This window comes from Dasypus novemcinctus, chromosome 3, assembly GCF_030445035.2.
Source record: "Dasypus novemcinctus isolate mDasNov1 chromosome 3, mDasNov1.1.hap2, whole genome shotgun sequence".
NCBI classification, from domain to species: Eukaryota; Metazoa; Chordata; class Mammalia; order Cingulata; family Dasypodidae; genus Dasypus; species Dasypus novemcinctus.
In genome coordinates, this window is record NC_080675.1 from 181,785,702 (window position 1) to 181,804,918 (window position 19,217).

The 19,217-nt window shown below is 37.7% G+C and overlaps 1 protein-coding gene and 1 pseudogene across 6 annotated transcripts in view; one reads left to right on the forward strand and one right to left on the reverse strand.

Annotated features, from left to right (window-relative positions):
- UBE3A (ubiquitin protein ligase E3A) overlaps nucleotides 1–16,607 on the forward strand; it is a 131,183-nt gene extending 114,576 nt beyond the window's left edge. For all 6 annotated transcript variants that reach the window (XM_004447263.5, XM_071214397.1, XM_012524017.4 and 3 more), the window contains 2 exons: nucleotides 14,669–14,812; nucleotides 15,771–16,607. In XM_004447263.5, the coding sequence (XP_004447320.1) occupies nucleotides 14,669–14,812; nucleotides 15,771–15,891 (265 nt within the window). In that variant the 3' untranslated portion in view covers nucleotides 15,892–16,607. The remainder of the gene's footprint in view (nucleotides 1–14,668; nucleotides 14,813–15,770) is intronic.
- LOC139438278 (disabled homolog 2 pseudogene) lies at nucleotides 8,631–10,101 on the reverse strand (annotated as a pseudogene).
- Nucleotides 16,608–19,217: the final 2,610 nt, after the last annotated feature.

Sequence of the window (19,217 nt, forward strand, 5' to 3'; positions counted from 1 at the left end):
TAATTTCAGTTTCTACATGCTTGATTTTAATATATAGAAAAATAATTGATCTTTGCATGTTGATTTTAGATTCATTGACCTTGCTGAACTCACTTATTCTAGAAGTGTTTCTGTAGACTCCTTGGCATTTTCTATGTAGACAATCATGTCATCTACTAATAGGGGCACTTTTATTCCTTTCTTCCCACTCAGTAACCTTTTATTTCTTTTTCTTGCTTTGTTTTGCTGGCTAGAACTTACATCAAGTGTTGCGTAGGAAACCCTTGCCTTGTTCCTGATCTTAGGGAATAGCATATAGTCTTTTAACCTAACCATTTTAGTGTAGATGATCAATAAATTTGGTAAAGTTCCCCCTATATACTCAGTTGCTGAAAGTTTTATCATAAATGGCTGTTTGGTTTTGGCAGATATTTTTTCTATGTCATTTGGTATGGACATTATTTTCCTTCTTTATCCTATTAGTACTTTTTTTTTTTTACATTAATGAATTTTTGAATTGTGAACCAGCCTTGCATACCTGATTAAATCCCATTTAGTTCGTGTGTATATAGTTCTTTTTATACAGTGTTGAATTCAATTTGGTAACATACTGTTGAAGATTTTCCATCTCATGAGCAATGTTGGTGGCTTTCGTATTTGTTTTATATTTACCGTCTTGGTCTGGTACTAATATTAGAGTAATACCTTGTAAAATGGGTCAGGTATTGTTACCTCCTTTCCTACTTCCTGGAAGAGATTGAGTAGAAGAGTGGTGGTAATTCTTTCTTAAATGTTTTTGTAGAATTCTCCATTGAAACCATAAGGGCCTGGAGACTTCTTTTTGGGGAGCTTTTAAATTAGGAATTAAATTTTTCTAACAGTTATAGGTCTATTAAAATGATCTATTTCATACAGGGTGAGTTGTGGTTTGTTTTATTTAAGGAATTGGTCCATTTCATCAAAGTTATCAAATTTGTGTGTGTTCAGTTTGTAATAGTCCCTTAATTATCCCTTCGTTGTCTACAGGGTTTGAACTGATATCCCTTGCTTTATTCCTGGTTTTGTTAATTTGTATTTTCTCTGTCAGTCTTTCTTGATACTTGTCAAATTTACTGATTTTTACTGAAAAAACAGCTTTTTGTTTTCATGATTTTTCTCTGTTGCCCTGTATGTAGTCTCATTCCTTTCTACTCTGCATGATTTCATTTCTTTTGAATATGTTGAGATTTGTTTAATTGCCCACATGTGGTCAGTGTTGGTGAATGTTCCATGGTGCTTGGAAAGAATGTATTCTGTGTTGTTGGGTGGAATGTTCAACAATTGTTAATTAGATCTTTTTTAAAGATTAATTAGATCGTGATGGGCTGATGATGATTTTGCTGATAACTCTCTTTAGTAGTACTATCAATTGCTCTGAGAGGGGGGTTGAAGGTCCCAACTAATTATGTATTTATGTTTTCCTTCTTTTATATCTATGCGTTTGCTTCATGTATTTTTTGAAGCTCTTCTGTTTGGTGTATACACATTGAACGTTGGTGTATCTCTTTGTTAGATTAATCCTTTTATCTTTACATAGTTTCTCTCTTTGGCCCTACTTATTTTCTTCTCCGAAGCTTACATTTCAATATTAATATTAATCCTCTTTAATCCTTCATTTATTTTTTTATTAGTGAAATTGTTAGCTTACAAAACAATCATGCACCATGTCCAGATTTTCCAGACACCACCCACCACCAACACTTGGCATTGTCATGGAACATTTGTTACAAATTATGAAAGAACATCATCAATATATTATTGCTAACTATTTTAGCTTACATTTGGTGTATTTTTTTCCATAAACCACCCCATTATTAGTATTGTACATTTGTTACGGTTCATGAGAGATGTTCTCATATTTGTACTGTTAACTACAGTCTATCATTCACCACATGGTTCACTGTGTTATACAATACCATGCCTTGTACATTCCACCCAAAGTGTATACTCAGTGGCTCTCACTTTCATTATAGAGTTGTGCTGTCTTCACCTCAGTCAATTTTAGAACATACCCTTTACTCCAGTAGAAAAATATCCCATACTCCTGTTATTAACTCTTAGCATTGATATAGTACCTTCTTTGACATTCATGCAAGAATATTAAAATATTGCTGTTAACTATAGTTCATAAGTTACATTAGTTGTATTTTTCCCATGTATCACCATATACTTAACACCTTGTGATAATGGCATATATTTGTGTTGGTTCATAGAAGCACATTCTTGTATTTGTAATATTAACCATTATCCTCATCCACCACCAAGTTCAATATGTTCTACAGTACCAAGATTATTCTCTAGCTTTCTTTCAGTTGACATTTATATCCCTAGACTACCCTTTTCAGCCACAGTCAAAATTATAAATCAGTACTTTTAATTTTACACACGATAATATGGCACCATCAAATCTGCCCGTTTCTACACATTTACAATCAACCTTATTAAAAATCCTATAGACATTAAGCATCAGTACCTCTTCTCAACCCTCATCTTATCTCCTAGTAATCTATACTCTAGATTTTAATTCCATGCATTTATCTTTCTAATTTAGTTCATGTTAGTGAGACCATACAATATTTGTCCTTTTGTGTCTGACTTATTTCACTCAACATAATGTCCTCAAGTTTCATCTGTGTTGTCATATACATCCCAATTTCATTTCTTCTTACAGCAGCGTAGTATTCCATCGTAGGTGTATACTACATTTTGTTCATCCATCTATCTGTCAATGGACACTTGGGTTGTTTCCGTCTTTTGGCAATTGTGAATACTCCTCCTATAAATATCAGTGTGCAAATGGGCCTTTTGTCTTTTTTGTTGTTGAGTTGTAGGGTTTCTTTATATATTCTGAATATTAAACCTTTATCAGATATGTGGTTTCCAAATATTTTTCTCCCATTGTGTAGGTTGTCATATACTTTCATGATAAAGCAGATGTGGCTCAAGCGTTTGGGCTTCTGCCTACCACATGGGAGGTCCGTGATTCAGTTCCCAGTGTCTCCTAAAGACAGCAAGCTGTCATGATAAAGTCCTTTGGTGCACAACAGTTTTTAATTTTAACAAGGTTCCATTTATCTATTGTTTTCATTTTGTTATTCATGCTTTGTGTGTAAAGTCTTAAGAAACCATTTCCTAACACAGGATCATGAAGGTACTTCCCTATGTGTTCTTTTAGGAGTTCTGGTTCTTATATTTAGGTCTTTAATCCATTTTGAGTGGATTTGTATATGGTATGAGATAGGTCCACCTACAATCTTTTGTGTATTGAACATCCAGTTTCCTCAGCACCCTTGTCAAAACTCAGTTGGCCACAGATATGAGGATTTATTTCTGAACTCTCAAATCAATTCCCTTGGTTTGTATATCTGTCCTAAGGCTATGCTGTATTGATTACTGTGGCTTTGTTTTAAGATTGGGAAGTGGGAGTCTTCCAACTTTGTTCCTTTTCAAGATGGTTTTGGCTATTCAGGGTCCCCTTAACCCTTTCATATACTTTTAAGATGTATTTTTTATTTCTCTCCCCCTAAGCCCACACCCCACCCCCCCCCAGTTGTCTGCTTTCTGTGTCCATTTGCTGTGTGTTCTTCTGTGTCTGCTTGTATTCTTGTCAGCAGCCAGCAGCACCAGGAATCTGTGTCTCTTTTTGTTGCGTTATCTTGCTGCATCAGCTCTCTGCATGTGCGGTGGCACTCCTGGGCAGGCTGCACTTTTTTCGCACTAGGCGGCTCTCCTTACGGGGTATACTCCTTGTAAGTGCGTGGGGCTCCCCTACACAGGGGACACCCCTGCGTGGCATGGCACTCCTCGCACACATCAGCACTGTTTGTGGGCCAGCTCATCACGTGCTAGGCAGATGCTCTATCCGTTGAGCCAAATCCGCTTCCCCATATACATTTAATAATTGAATTTTCCATTCTCTAAGGTAGGCGGTTGAAATTTTGATTGGGATTTTGTTGAATCTGTAAATTGCTTTGAGTAGAATTGACATTTTAACAATATTTACAGTCCGTGAACATGGAATGACCTTCCATTTTATTTATGTCGTCCTTGATTTCTTTTAGCATTGTTTTGTAGTTTTCAGTGTATACATCCTTTACATCCTTGGTTAGTTATATTTCTAAATATGTGATTCTTTTAGTTGCTATTACAAATGGAATTTTTTTCCTTGATTTTCTCTTCAGATTGCTGTTGTTTAGAAACACTTAAATTTTGCATGCTGATCTTGCAACCTACTTCGTTGCTGAATTCAGATATTAGCTCTATAGCTTTGTTATGATTTTTTTCAGGGTTTCCTATATATAGGATCATGTCATGTGCCAAAAGAGAATGTTTTACTTGTTCCTTTCCAATTTGGATGCCTTTTTATTTCTTTTTCTTTCCTAATCACTCAGGCTAGATCTTGTGGTACAGTATCACATGGAAGTGGTGGCAGTGATCTTAAAGCCTTTCGCCACTGAGGATGATGTTAGTGGTGGGTTTTAAGTGTTTTTTAATCAAGAAATGGTGCTGGAGCTTGTCAAATATCTGTCAATGGATATGATTGTGTATTTTTTTTCCCTTTGTATTATTAATGTGGTATATTACATTTCTTGATTTTTTTTTTAATGTTGAACCACTCTTGCATAGCTTGGACAAATCTCAGTCATGATGCATAATTCTTTGAATGTGATGTTGAATTTGGTTTGCTAATATTTTGGTGAGGCTATTTGTATCTATATTCATAAGGGATATTGGATAGTAACTTTCTTGTGCTATCTTTATCTGGCTTTGCTGTTAGTGATATTGATCTCATTAGAAAGAGGTAAGTAGTTTTCCTCCTCTTCAGTATTTTAGAAGTATTTGAGCAGGATCACTTGTCATTTTTCTTAGACTGTTGGGTAAAATTCCTTGTGAAGCCATCTGGTCCTAGGCTTTCTTTGTTGGGAATTTTTTGATGATTGATTCAATCTCTACTAGTTATTGGTCTGTTGAGATCTTCTGTTTCTTCTTGTAGTGTAATAGTTTGTGTGTTTCTAGGAATTCATTTTTTTACCTAAGTTTTGTAATTTTTTGGCATAAATTGTTCACAGTATCCTCTCATAATCCTTTTTTATTTCTGAGGGATTAGTAATAATGGCCCTCCTTTCATCTCTGATTTTAGTTTTCTCCCCGTTTTTTTCTCTGTCATTCTAGGTAAAGATTTGTTGATTTTATTGATTTTTTCAAAGGACCAACTTTTCTCCTGGTAGTGTTTTAGCCTTTCACTGGCACTAACATACAGGCATCTCAGTATGTACAGAGGGCCAGGGACTTAGAGTGGGAGTGCAGGCTGACTCCACACTTACCCATGTGTGGGTAGGGGGTGGCCAGGCAAGGGGGCGCCATGAGCTTCACCTGTCATTTTTCAAGGATTTTCTGCAACACTTTAACAGTTTTCCAGAGTTAGGGGAATATGTCTCTGCCAGATTTTGCTATTTGTCCAAAGATAATCTTGGTACAGCACCCTCAAATATCATATGCCACCATCTTGGTCACCTGAAAGTTTTGGGAATCTTAGCCATTTGGGAATCTAGGACTCTTTTCAGTCCCAGAAACTCTCTTTTTTGTTTCTTTCTTATGTTCTCATAGCATGAATGTTGGATCTTTTGTTGTTATCCATGTCCCTGAGTCTGTCTCCACTTCTTTTTTTTGTCTTTTTTCTTTTTTATTTAGATTTATGTCCTCTCATTTCTACTCTACTCTCGAGACTCCTCAGCGAATTTTTTCTCTTATTTTTCACTTCTATACTTTCCTTATGATTCTTTATTATAACTTCTGTTTCTTTGCTGGGATTTTTATTTCATTTGTTTCAAGAGTACTTGTAATTGCTTGTGAAATAATTTTTATGAAGACTACATAAAAATCCTGTTCAACTGATGTATCTGTGTTTTTTCTCAGTTGATTTTCTCTTTGTTTCATATGTGATTTTCCTGGTTCTTAGTATGTCACATGGTTTTTGGACTGTATACTGGACATTTGGCTCTTACGTTAGGAGACTTTGGGGACTTACTTAACTCTGTTTTGGTTTAGCATGCAGATCCTGGCCTGCTTTTGTGAGCTGTGATTCCACTGGCAATCTGTTACAGTTTTTAGTGCATTTGTGGTGCTGTTTTGCTTAGCTTCATTTGTGTGATTCCACTCGGGCTCCCCAGCTGATCCTGCTCAAGGAGACAGCAGGAGCTTCCCCAGCTGAGCTTTCTTGATGTCTCCGGGTGGGGGATAGAGTGCTTCCCTGTTTGGGCCACAGGTGGCTCTGCCTCTGGGTCTGGGAGGATAGTTGAAAGCCTTTGAGCAAGACAGACTTATTCCGGGGTCACGGTTTGTGGCAGGGCCCACCTTGTCAGGCCCCAGTCATGTGGTGTCTCTGGGAGGGTGGGGAGTTCAGGCAGGGCTTCATTTCTTCTTGATTTTTAAGATTTTTTCATCTTTGTGTTTCTATTTTTATGGTATTACCATTGTGTTTTATTCACCCTTGTGTTCTTTCAAGTTTTGTCTTCATATATGACATGCTTTTTTCCTTTTACTTCAAATTATTTTCTTAATACTGTCCCATCTTATCAAATCTTCCTTTTCAGTTACTACTGTTCTGAGATTTTCTAATTTGATTCAGTTTTTTCTTTCGTAACCACTATTTTAAAATTTCTTTTAGCTCAATTTGAAATCGACTTGAAATTTTCAACTCTTTTGTTTTTTGTTTTTTGTTTTTTTTTATTGACTTTGTAATAATATTACATTAAAAATATATATGTGAGGTCCCATTCAACCCCACCCCCCCACCCCCCCTCTCCCCCCCCCAACAACACACGTTCCCATCATCATGACACATCCATTGGATTTGGTAAGTACATCTTTGGGCACCTCTGCACCTCATGGTCAATGGTCCACATCATGGCCCATACTCTCCTCCATTCCATCCAGTGGGCCCTGTGAGGATTTACAATGTCCGGTGATTACCTCTGAAGCACCATCCAGGGCAGCTCCATGTCCCAAAGACGCCTCCACCTCTCATCTCTTCCTGCCTTTCCCCATACCCATCATCCACCATGTCCACTTTTCCCAATCCAATGCCACCTTTTCTATGTGGACATTGGATTGGTTGTGTCCATTGCACCTCTATGTCAAGAGGAGGCTCAGATTCCACATGGATGCTGGATGCAATCCTCCCATTTTCAGTTGTAATCACTCTAGGCTCCATGGTGTGGTGGTTGTCCTTCTTCAACTCCATCTTAGCTGAGTGTGGTAAGTCCAATAGATCAGATTGTAGGTGCTGGAGTCTGTTGAGGCTCAGGACCTGGCTATCACATTGTCAGTCCAGAGATTCAAATCCCCTAAATATATCTTGAACCCCAACATTAACTGCACCTCCAGCACATTAGCATGAAAGTCTTATGAAGGGAGATCCCATCTGAGTCCAGATTCATCACACATAAACACCATTTCCAAAGAGGGGCCATCTGCCCTGGTAGTTAACCCCATCGGCCATGACCAACTCTTTTGTTGGCATCTTTTGCATATCTCCCATTTGTTAAAGGGAGGTAATGCTGTGTGAGCCCTGGAGCAAAGTTAATGGTTTTCCTATCCTATCAGAGAATCAGAGCAAAAGAGAGAAGACACCAACTTTCCTGCATTTGCAATAGCTAGCAAGAGGGTGGGAAAAGAATGTTTTTACCCTGGGGAGAAAATTGAACTTTAGAAAAAGAAGCCACATCTGTTTGATTCCATAGTGCCTAAAGAGAAGTTAGACTTGCGTCAGTTTTTCTTGAAAAACATACTCTGTGATGGTCTGAAGCAAGATTTCTCTTAAAAATTGTTTTGTTATACTGCAGTCTTTAGACACCCTAAAACAGAACTCCAGACAACTTCCAATGTTAAGAATTTGGCATTTATTCAAAACAGTATGATCTGAGGGGGTTGCGGTAGCTAGATCTGCCAATCAGAGAGTACATGGTAGAGTGTTCTAGAAGATTCGAAGGGCACAATAGGGGAGGGATCAAGTAGGAAAACTGCTTTATTTACATTTAAGCTAGTGAACTTAACTTCATTAAAGCCAAAGCCATAGACTATTTAGCTTTAACATAAAAGTGAAAGGCATTGTTACAAGTGGAAGAGGCAGCAAGAAATAAGGCTACATATAATACATCAAAGCAGGAACAAGGGCAGAGGTTGGGACACATTTGGCTATTGACTTTGTCCTTGACTACTACAAAAGCCAACCTTTTTCTTCCTCTGGATCATCAGTATACCAAGTTCAAAAGTTATGAAAATGGATTTCCAAAAGGATCCCTATATACATCAGGAGTTGTGGTTTGAGGAGCCATAGGGACTTGTGGTGATGAACTGAAAGAACCTTTAGAACAGGGGTTCTTAACAAGGAGTCTGTGAGCCTGAATTGAAATCCAAGCAAACATTATTCTGGTGGGGGGCGTATTGGTATGGGTGTGGTATATTTATTAAATAACACACAGTAAAGTATGGACTTAGTAAGGGGTCCGTGGTTTTCGCCTGACTGGCAGAGGGGTCTGGTACAAAAAACTATAGAACAAAAAAAAGGGTCCGTGGAACAAAAAACAACCTCTGTTTTAGAGAAAGGGCTCTCAAAGTGCATTGCCAGCAGATTTAGTAACTGGCAGGCAACCTTTTATGGGAGCTGGCTCTGGATGTTCATTGATCCTATTCATCAGTTGATTAGCATCAAAGTCATCATGGTCTGCATTACCTTGAGGAATGCCCGCTTTGCTGTGAAAATAACTAGAGAAGGCCCTGGAAGTCCCAGAGGAAGTCTGCTCCCCTTCCTTGCAGGTACAACATGTGGCTGCTGCAGTAGTAGGTCCTTAAACATTTCTTTCACTTTCTTAACTTCTTTATCCCCCAGTGGGTCTGAGGCATGCAGGCATCATTGAAGGTGGCTGAGGAGGAGTGATGAGGAGAGAGGGGAGCACAGAAGAGGACTGGGCTGACACAACATAGGTGGAAAACTTCTGCTCTGAAAAGGGTTCCCCATGGAGGTTGTTGATGATCAAGTATTAGCTGCCGTGAATGCTACAAGGCCCCAAACAGCAGGGACTGAAGGGAAAGTTGAAGCTGCAACGGATGAAGGCTGGTTCCAACCTGAAACAGCTGGTCTTGTTCCAAAAATGAGTGGCTGGCCAAATCCTGAAGGTGAACCACCTGTAATAGCCCTGGAGCCATTGAAAGGGGCTGATTGAAGACTATAGGTAGTTGGGGGTTCCATGGTCCTGCCTGAGAGTGTAACTGGTACCACCTAGACCCATAAGGGGCCCCAGTAGGGCAGAAACACTTGGTTTTGAAGAGAGACAAAGTGTTGGTCTGTTGGGTTGCAAGCTGTCTTGTAGGTGTCGTCTGGCTTGAAGATTCTGAGACGAGAGGAGCAGAAAGGTCTGATGGAAGCAAGTCACTGTCTGAAGATGTTGGACTACTTAGGTCAGGAGGTGTAGCTGTCCCCAGAGAAACCCATCTGATCAGCACCCAATTTCAATTTGTCAGCTTGATCATCAAGAGTCAGAAGGCTCTCAATCCCATTCCTTTTTCTTTACATTATAGATAACTTGGAAAGGGTCCTTAAGATCAACACCTAATGGCTCAGTCTGTTGCCCTGTTTTTATAACAAAAAACTGATGTTGACCTTTTTCTCCACATACATAACCAAATACCCGGTTGTCTGTCTCATCACAGGCTATGAAAGAAATTTTATTCGCTGAATGTTCATGTTGTTTTCCCCAGTTTTCTCATCAGTTAGTTTTATCACAGAAAGCAAAATGTTGACCCCAGAGCTTTTGTTAGTGCTGTCCTTGAAACCAAGCAGCTACCGCCATGCCTGTTCATATTCTAATGGTATCTTGGCTTGTTTTACCCCCTCTTGCATCTGGCACATCATTGATACCAGTTAGCTTGACCTTGTATTTCACACCATCACCTTTGAACCTGGCCAAGAAATACTCATCTATCTTTTAAGAGCCTTTCTTTTCTTCCTTCTTCCATGGTGCTTTTGGTGTGGCCCTTGGTCAGGCTGACCATCGTTTCTCCCATCTCTACTTCATTCGACATAGCAAGAGATCAGGCAACAAAACCTGCTTACAGCAGACGCTTAGTAATACCAGGTGATTTCCCACAAAGAAGGTCCAATGAACAAAACCTGCAGACATGAGCCAGCTAGCACCTTGGCAGTATAAGCAGGACTTCCCCATCTCCGGAGCATCCAAGGCTGAAGCCAGGAATATGTATATATGTGTATATATATATATATATTTATTTTTTTAGCATAACACTTATTATCTTCCCAGGACCTCTCATCTATCTTTCACCCAATTTTAGTATTATCCTTACCTGAATCCATTATTTCACTGGGGACTAAAAAAAAATATATGTTGTTCATTCTACGTATATTGCCAGCCATTCCTTTTCCTCTTCAACAGGGCCTTATTTGCTTACTTTGAAAAACAATTTCTACTCAAAGGCATGATAAAATGTAATTAAGTTTGTTTTAGAGTAAGGAAGTAGTGTAATAATTGCAGTAGTAGCAATTAAATTTGGCCTTTTTGAAGTTGTTTTGTTGTTTTTTGTCTTTTTAAAATAGTTATGAACCCATGGGTTTTCATATATTTAATGTGTTTCACAGTCTTAATTATATTCAGATTGCCCTCCAGGAGCCTTATTAAACTGGCTTTTATATTTTTTTGACATTACCCAGTTAGATTTAAAAATTTGTCACCTTGAACATTCTCAACCCTAGGCTTGGAATAAGCCGTTTTTGCAAGAATTCTGGGTACCTTTTGTTAGGAATTGTATTTAGAAGTCAAATTTTCTGTATAAGGTATAACCTTTGCTATTGGAATTTATTGCTTATAGGATTTTTCAGGGGACACTGCTGGGAATTTCTTTTCCCCAAGATATCCTAGAAATCATATCAATACAGAGATACCTTCTACATGGACACAACAAATTATTCACATCATTCTGTGATTGGAAAGGATTATTTCCAACTTTATCTGTTAGAATTTACAGTGAACCATCTGTGCATACATCTTCCATACATATGTAGATATATTGTTAAAATACATTGTTAGAAGTGGGGTTGTTATATCATGTGGTAGAGGTGTATGTAATTTTGCTAGGTATTGCCAGATTTCTCTTCATAGAAATTCCAACATTCTTCACTCCCATCAGCAATATATAAAAGTATCTCTTTGCTACAGCCTCCGAAACTTGTATGTGTTGTTAAACTTAAATGTATATCTTTATGCTAGGTGAGAAATGGTATTTCAGTGTAGTTACGTATTTTCCTCATTATGAACAAAGGCAGGTATCTTTTCATGTGTTTAAGAGCTGTTTGTGTTTTTTAGTCTTAGTCACTTTGCTGTTCAGTTGTCCTTTTCTTTCAGTTTTTAGAAACTTTGTTATAAAGATTAACCCCGTTAACTGATAAATTTGTAAATATTTGTTCCAGTGTGTCATTTGTCTTTCGACTTGCTTTGCTTTCATGGGGTTTTTTGCCATGTGAAAGCTCTACGTTTATGTAAACAAACACTGGTGTTTTCCTTTATTCTGTTTTGTATGTATTTAATTTCTTTATTTTCTTCATTTTCCTGTTTTTCTTGTTTCTGGCTTCTGTGTCTCTAGTAGAAATTTGGGCATATTGCTTCTCCTTTGGCCATCTTGCTTGCAAATTAGTCTTTTTTCTGAATAAAGATTTTCCATACTTCTTTATTATCTTAGTATTCTCATTTCCATTTTGTATTTACCTGTCTCCCTTTCATATTTCCTATTAATAGTGTTCTTTCCTGCTTGCCGTAGTATTTTCACTTCATAAAATGCTGGAATGTCGTGTTGCAGGTGTACTGTTTATCATGGCTGATTTCTTCTACCAAAAAGGTTTGCTTCTCATTTGCTGGACTTTTTTCCCACAGTAGCTTTATTTGGATAATACATTTTTCTCATGTTTCCATATGTTTGATTTTTCTATATCTGATCTTAGTAGGCCATCCAATGTAGAGGGGAGGAGTTAGGTTGTTTTGGTGGTCTCTTCTGTTGCTAAAATGAAAGGCAGTTTCTTAATATATGATATTATGTGGTCCAATGCCTTCTGATCTTCAGTTCTCTCTTGTTTAATTAGGGCTTTTATTGTCAGCCATTTCTGTCCCTTTTCAGCCAGAGTCTACTTTCTTTTTCATTTCATTAAGTAAGTTATTTATTCCTTCCCATCCCCTCGTTGTTTACACTTGCTGCATCTGTCAGTCTTTCTTGCTTCTTTAGGAGCACCGGGAACCAAACGTGGGACCTCTCATATGGGAGGGAGCCACCCAATCACTTGAGCCACCTCTGTTCCCTGGTTTATTGTGTGTCTCATTGTGTTTTTCTTCTTGTGTCTCTTGTTGGCGTCATCTTGTTGTTGGCGCTTGCCAGTCACGCCTGTTCACTGTCTAACCCACCCTCTTTAGGAGGCACCAAGAACCGCTGCTCCCTGCTTTGTTGTCTCTCATGGATTTTTTTTTCTTCTCGCATCTCGTTGCATCACCTTGCCGTGCCTACCCACCACGGCAGCTTGCTGACATCTTTAGGAAGCACATGAACCAAACCAGGATCTCCCTTTTGGACATTACAAATAGATGCATTCTTTTTAATTCAAAATTTAAGTGAAGCATGTAGCACTTCAGGGAAGAGAGGGATTTTTGTTCAGTAAGTGTTTTTATTAAACTGATGATAATTTCAGTTAAGTTCTAATTTTTTTAAAAAGAAACAGCTTTTTACTAAGGTGGCCAGACTGGTCACTGTGTCCACTGTTGGTCTACTCCTCCTTTCAGGGTCTGTTTCTTCAACCCAAGGAACGGGCTCTTGTTTCTGCCCCTCGGGTAGCTGCTTCGGTCTGGCTCCAGGCACCTGCGCGCTGGTAGGCTGTATCAGCGCTCCTGTAGAGCAGCCTTTCCACTCTGGCCTTGGGCTCTGGGCTACAGCAGGCCTGATTTCTCCTGCCATTTGCCCCTTGAGGATTGGCCTAGCTGTGGTCTGAGTCCTCTCCTTTCTCGCTGAGAGATTCTCCTGAGAGTTCCACATTCAGTTTCCTGGGTTGTTTTTTGTGGTTTTTTTGTTTTGTTTTGTTTTGTTTTCCATTCCATTGTTTCTACTATATGAGCAGAAGATGTTGAGGAACTGAGGGCCAGGAAGGATGTCCAGTGGCAGAGAGGAAAGTGGCAAAAGATTAGGGATAGCTAAGAAGTCTGATAAAGCTACGTAACCAGGGTCAGAAATTGTGGTGCAATAGCACCAACAAAAATACCGGTATTTTGGTATTAATAATATACTGAAATATCAAAACTTCAAAAACTGAAATTATAATTACCGTTTAGAGAAATCTGATATTCTCTGCCAAGGTTCTGGAACAAGCTTTTCAAAAAAATATTAAAATGCATTCTATAATCAACTAAAAATACTTTTAAATATTTCTGAAAATCTTGAAACTTGTGGCTTAAGATTACGATAGTTTTACAGATTTATAGATAAATGGTTTTGAAACAGACTTATCAAGATTGCTTTATTATTATATAGGTATTAGGAATTCCGGGGGATAAATCATTCTTTTAAAATAAATAATTATATATGGTAAGAGAATAAGAATAATTCTGCCTGTACACAGCACATACCTGCTTAATGTAAAAAAAGGTTGTAGTGCCTATAAAAATTGAATGCATATTATTGCTAATAGGATTGTTGTGTTTGTTTTATTCATCTATATCAACTTTTTCCTCAAAAGATGATTAGAGGGACCAGAAGACAAGAATAAGGAAGGAGGGATAAATAAAATATATAGGGAAGTGGACTTGGCCCAATGGATAGAGCGTCCGCCTACCACATGGGAGGTCCGCGGTTCAAACTCTGGGCCTCCTTGACCCGTGTGGAGCTGGCCCATGCACAGTGCTAGTGCACGCAAGGAGTGCCGTGCCACACAGGGGTGTCCCCCGTAAGGAGAGCTGCCCAGCGCAAAAGAAAGTTCAGCCTGTCCGAGAATGGCGCCACACACACGGAGAGCTGACACAGCAAGATGACGCAACAAAAAGAAACACAGATTCCCGGTGCCGCTGATAAGGATAGAAGCAGTCACAGAAGAACACACAGCGAATGGACACAGAGAGCAGACAGTTGGGGGGGGAGGGGGGGATGGGGAGAGAAATAAATTAAAAAAATAATAAATCTTAAAAATAAATAAAATATATATACCCAAATATATCCAGTGTTAATTTTTCAGAATATTTCCCTTTAGTCTTTTTCAGTTCATAGAGTTTTGGTTTTGTCTTGTGTTTGTATAACTGACTGCATAATATACCACCAGATGATTGTACCATAGTTTATATAAGCATTTCTGTTGTTATTTAGATTTTACTGGTTTTTTACTGTTATAAAGACTGTAATGAGGAACCTAAGCTTTTATGTATTTAGAATTGTTTCCTTAAGATGAATTTTCATAAATGGATTACTTGATCACTAGGAATGAAACTTTAGGGTTCCTGATATTAACTTGCAAATTATTTTCTAGTATGGTTTTAGTAAATGTCATAAGGTTATATTATCGGTGGTTATAATAAATGCCGAACTGAAATCAGTATTGTTCTTTTCTCATCAGGGAGTTCTGGGAAATTGTTCATTCGTTTACAGATGAGCAGAAAAGACTCTTCTTGCAGTTTACAACAGGCACAGACAGAGCACCTGTAGGAGGCCTGGGAAAGCTAAAGATGATTATAGCCAAAAATGGCCCAGACACAGAAAGGTAATTATGAAATGAAGATGGCATACCAAAACCTTGCATTCTACATCAGACAAGTATGAACTGTCCTTGTAGTCTCTTAGCACTTTTGCAGTTTTATAAAGATACAAGTTCAGAGTATATTACTATTTGAGAAAATTTTTATAAAACTGGCCAAGTTTTATATTTCGGGGCATATATTGACTTCTGGAGTTTTGTAAATTAGTATTTTCATTCAGTTTTTTGGTTCAGAATTTATTAATTGAAAGCCAAATTATATAATCTATTTAGAGTGGTTATATTAAGGCTCAGGAGATTTTCTCTTCAACATTACATGCTTGAGTGCCTGATTGTGTATTTCTCCCCAATTTATAACAGTATTTTTGGTGGGGAGGGACCATCCATGAGCAGTAGTGTATTTAATGATTTAAATATATAGAAGCATTTCTACTAGTATTTATTCGATATTAATTGATGAATAATGGTATATAACCTTACTTGTAATGCTTAGCAAATCATTTACTTAGTCATATCGCTAGCAATTAAAGCAGACTCTGAAATCTTGAAAAATAGTTTTGAATAGTACTTCCACCTTCGAGCAAGTTATATAATGTCTCGGTGATTTCAGCTCTAAAGTAGGGATACTTATACCCACTTTGTATGTTTGTTTGAGAAGATTTACTTAAATGAACTACACAGGTAAATACCTAGAACAACATGTAATAGAGTTATTACTAATAACTCAGCAGATGGTACAAGTTTGGCAACAGCAGCATTGACTAGTTTGTAGGATAAAAATAAACTGATGCTTGGTGGTTGCACAGTAAAAAGAAAATTGTTTTTCTTTATGGTTTGCACTAATTATAGTCTGCATTACAAACCATCTCAACTAGTATACTATGTGAAAGTATGAATGTTAATGTACTGATAGTATTTCCTATGACTTACTGTTATCCTATTTCTCTCCTTTCTCTCTATTTAGGTTACCTACTTCTCATACTTGCTTTAATGTCCTTTTACTTCCGGAATACTCCAGTAAAGAAAAACTTAAAGAGAGATTGTTGAAGGCCATCACATATGCCAAAGGATTTGGCATGCTGTAAAAAAATTAAAAATAAAAAAAAAGAAAAAAGAGAAAAAGAAAAGAGAAAAAAATAAAATTTTAATAAATATAACAACAGGGATAAAATTGGTGGTGATAGTGTCCCAGTACAAAAAGGCTGTAAGATAGTGAACCACAGTAGTCACTTGTGTCTGTGCCTCCCTTCTTTACTGGGGACGTGGGCTGGAACAGCAGATTTCAGCTGCTTATATGAACAAATTCTTTTGGGGGGGGGGCGGGGGGGATGTGAAAGTGTTACATATTCTTTCACTTGTATGTACAGAGAGGAATTTTCTGAATATTTATTTTAAGGGTTAAATCACTTTTGCTTGTGTTTATTACTGCTTGAGGTTGAGCCTTTTTTGAATATTTAAAAAATATATACCAACAAAACTCACCCACGGAAAATATTGCCATCATTTTTAGACCATGTAACCTTCAAGTATGTGCTGGGTTTTTTTGTCCCTGTATCTAACTCAAATCAGGAACTGGGTTTTTGTTTTTGTTTTTGTTTTTTAACAATTTGCTTTTGAAACTTGAAGTCTTGAAAACAGTGTGATCCAATTGCTGCTGTTCTAGCCCCCAAGGAGTTTTCTGTGCAAAATCGAGAGAATCAATAAAGATGGAAGGGAGAACTTGGAATGTTTAACTACAGCCCGCAGAACTTTACTTTAGTAACAGCACAAAAAAATTAAAAACAACTCATGCCACACAGTATGTCGTCTTCATGTGTCTTGCAATGAACTATTTCAGTAGCCAATCCTCTTTCTTAGTATATTAAAAGACAGGGATTTTTGTTGTTGATGATGTTGTTATTGGTGTTGTTTTAGTTTACTGGGAAAAGTGCATTTGGCCAAATGAAATGATAGTCAAGCAGTTGCAAGAAAATTAGGAAGTTCTTTATTATAAACGAAAAGCATGTGAAAGTGCACTTAAAATAAATTTTTTATTAATTACTTATTACCTGGATTTTAAATAGACAATCCAAAGTCTTCCCTTCGTGTTGCCATCATCCTGTCTAATTAGCCATTTTATCAAGGCACTTGATCATTGTTGCAACATAATGGAAAGGATGGCTACTGTGCCTTGTTTTACTTAATCATACAGTAAGCAAACCTGGGAATGAATGGAACTATTACTCCTGAGACCTATATACATTGTGTCTAAGACCTATTTACATATGTGTATCCCCAAAGATTAAATTTTACTTCAAAACGTAAGTGTTAAACATTACTTTCAAGTGCTATGGAAGATCACATGTAGGTTTAAATTAGTGGACATTCAGAAATAGTTTCCCCTTCCCTAGTCTTCTGTGTCTGTGATTGTTAATTTCTTTTATTATAATATAAAAATAAAAGGATTATGTATTTTTAAGGAGAGAGATACTGATATATCTTTTTGCTACAGGCCACAGCTAACGTGCTGAGCTTGTGTCAGATTGCTTTAATTAACCACTACAGATCAACCTGATGATTTGTTTGAAACTGACGGGAAAAATTCAGCTTTCATATCATTGGAGGGGAAAAAAGATGTTTTTCAGGATTATTTTAATACTCTTAGTAATCAAGAGAAAACAATTATATACCATAATACTGAATAAAACAGTGACATTTTTCACCATCATTTAGTGGACAAAGAAGACAGTGCTTTCCGTGTTGTGTGAGGTGATGTGGGCTTCCTAAGTGCCAGCCTTTAGAGCACTGTTGAGATCTATGCACTGCCTTAGTGCAGAGGACCCTCAGGTGCCAAAGGGCCTCCCAGCCATTGTGCTTCATACGTATCATGAATGTGAGAACAGGAAAAATCAGGTACTTGGGGGACATTTTATATAATAAATTTATGAAGAAATTTGTACTCTAAGTTCTTCTCTCAAGTTTATCACTATAGTACTGAAATTCTACAGTTACATTGATGTATTTATTGGTATGAAAAGTTGGGGAATGGTGAATGAGTATATAGAAGTAACACCAAGTATTACTTTTAAAGTCAAAATTTAAACTCACCCTTAAAATTTTTTTTGAGAAAACTGCGATGTTCTCACGTGCTTAGTAATACTTATCCTAGGCATATGACCTCTTCTCTTTATTAAACTGCTGCCTTTCCATTACTGTTCACTAAAAGGTCACTGAAAGAAAGTTATTTTAAGGAAAACTTAATTTTGACTATAATGGCTACTCTCTCTACCCAAAATGTCATGTTTAAAAGTGCTTTTTATCTCACTTAGATATTTTGGTTTTCTTTGAATCTCGTGGAAGAGGCGGGTAGAGCTGGGGGTAGGAAGAAGCTGCTTCCCTTGTAAATCTTTCCTGTTTTATGAAACATAAACTAAAAATTAGCTTTCCAAAAAACACAAACTTCTTTTATATTTTATTGTTATGGACATTTTTGAATATACAAAGTAAAGGCACAGCCTGCAGTCACACCTTTCCAAAGCATGGCAGCAAAGAAATTTCCCAAAACTACCTGTCGTCTTGGTACCCTTACACGCTTACCCTATTTCCAGTGTCCACCAGCCTCCAAGGACCCCCACTACCTCTACTGCTCAGCTCCTCCCTTAGCCACCAAGGCGTTTAGTGAACACAGCTTCCACTGACGACCCCTCTTGTTTTGCCTTCACGCGGAATGTTAATGTATGAAGAACCACTGCAGAGTCCCAAACCTTATTCCTCAGTTAAGTGGATGGACATTTGTCAGTGCCAGTGCAGGATAGGTATCACTGTGTAGAAACCCTGCTCATCTGGTCCTGTACCACTGGAACTGTTTTCCTCAAGAAAATGATGGCCTCATTGCCGAGGTCAAGAGCGTGAGTTTTTGGCCTTAAGAGCACTTTCAGCTCGGGTTGCTACTTTTCTGACTGCTCTCTCTCGTCTCAGCTGGTTCTTATCAAGACCAAAGTTTTAAATAGCGTCCCATCCATAAAGACTTCCTAGACACTTTAAATAGTCCCATAACTTTGAAGCAATCTATGCTATGCATGTGCTCTGATAGCACATGTCTGTTTTCCACTGTTTTGAGTATTTTGAGATAAAAATCACAAGATGCTGGGTAGGAGTGCAGGGGCAGGGGGATGCCCATAATAGAAGGCAAAATTGGGAAAGACGGAGCCGGTAGGTGGAAGGCTTTGGATGCTAGTCTTGGAGATTAATTAAAGGGAGAAGGAATTTTTGTGCCCAGGTTGCTAAAATTACTTAACCCAGTAACTTACGGAGTGTCTTAGGGACTGCCCTCACCAAGAGCCTTTCCACATTTTAGTATTTTGTTTACAAGCCTTCAGTTTCATTTTGTTTAATTTTTTGGCAAAAAAGATACCTCAGCAAAAGTTGGAAG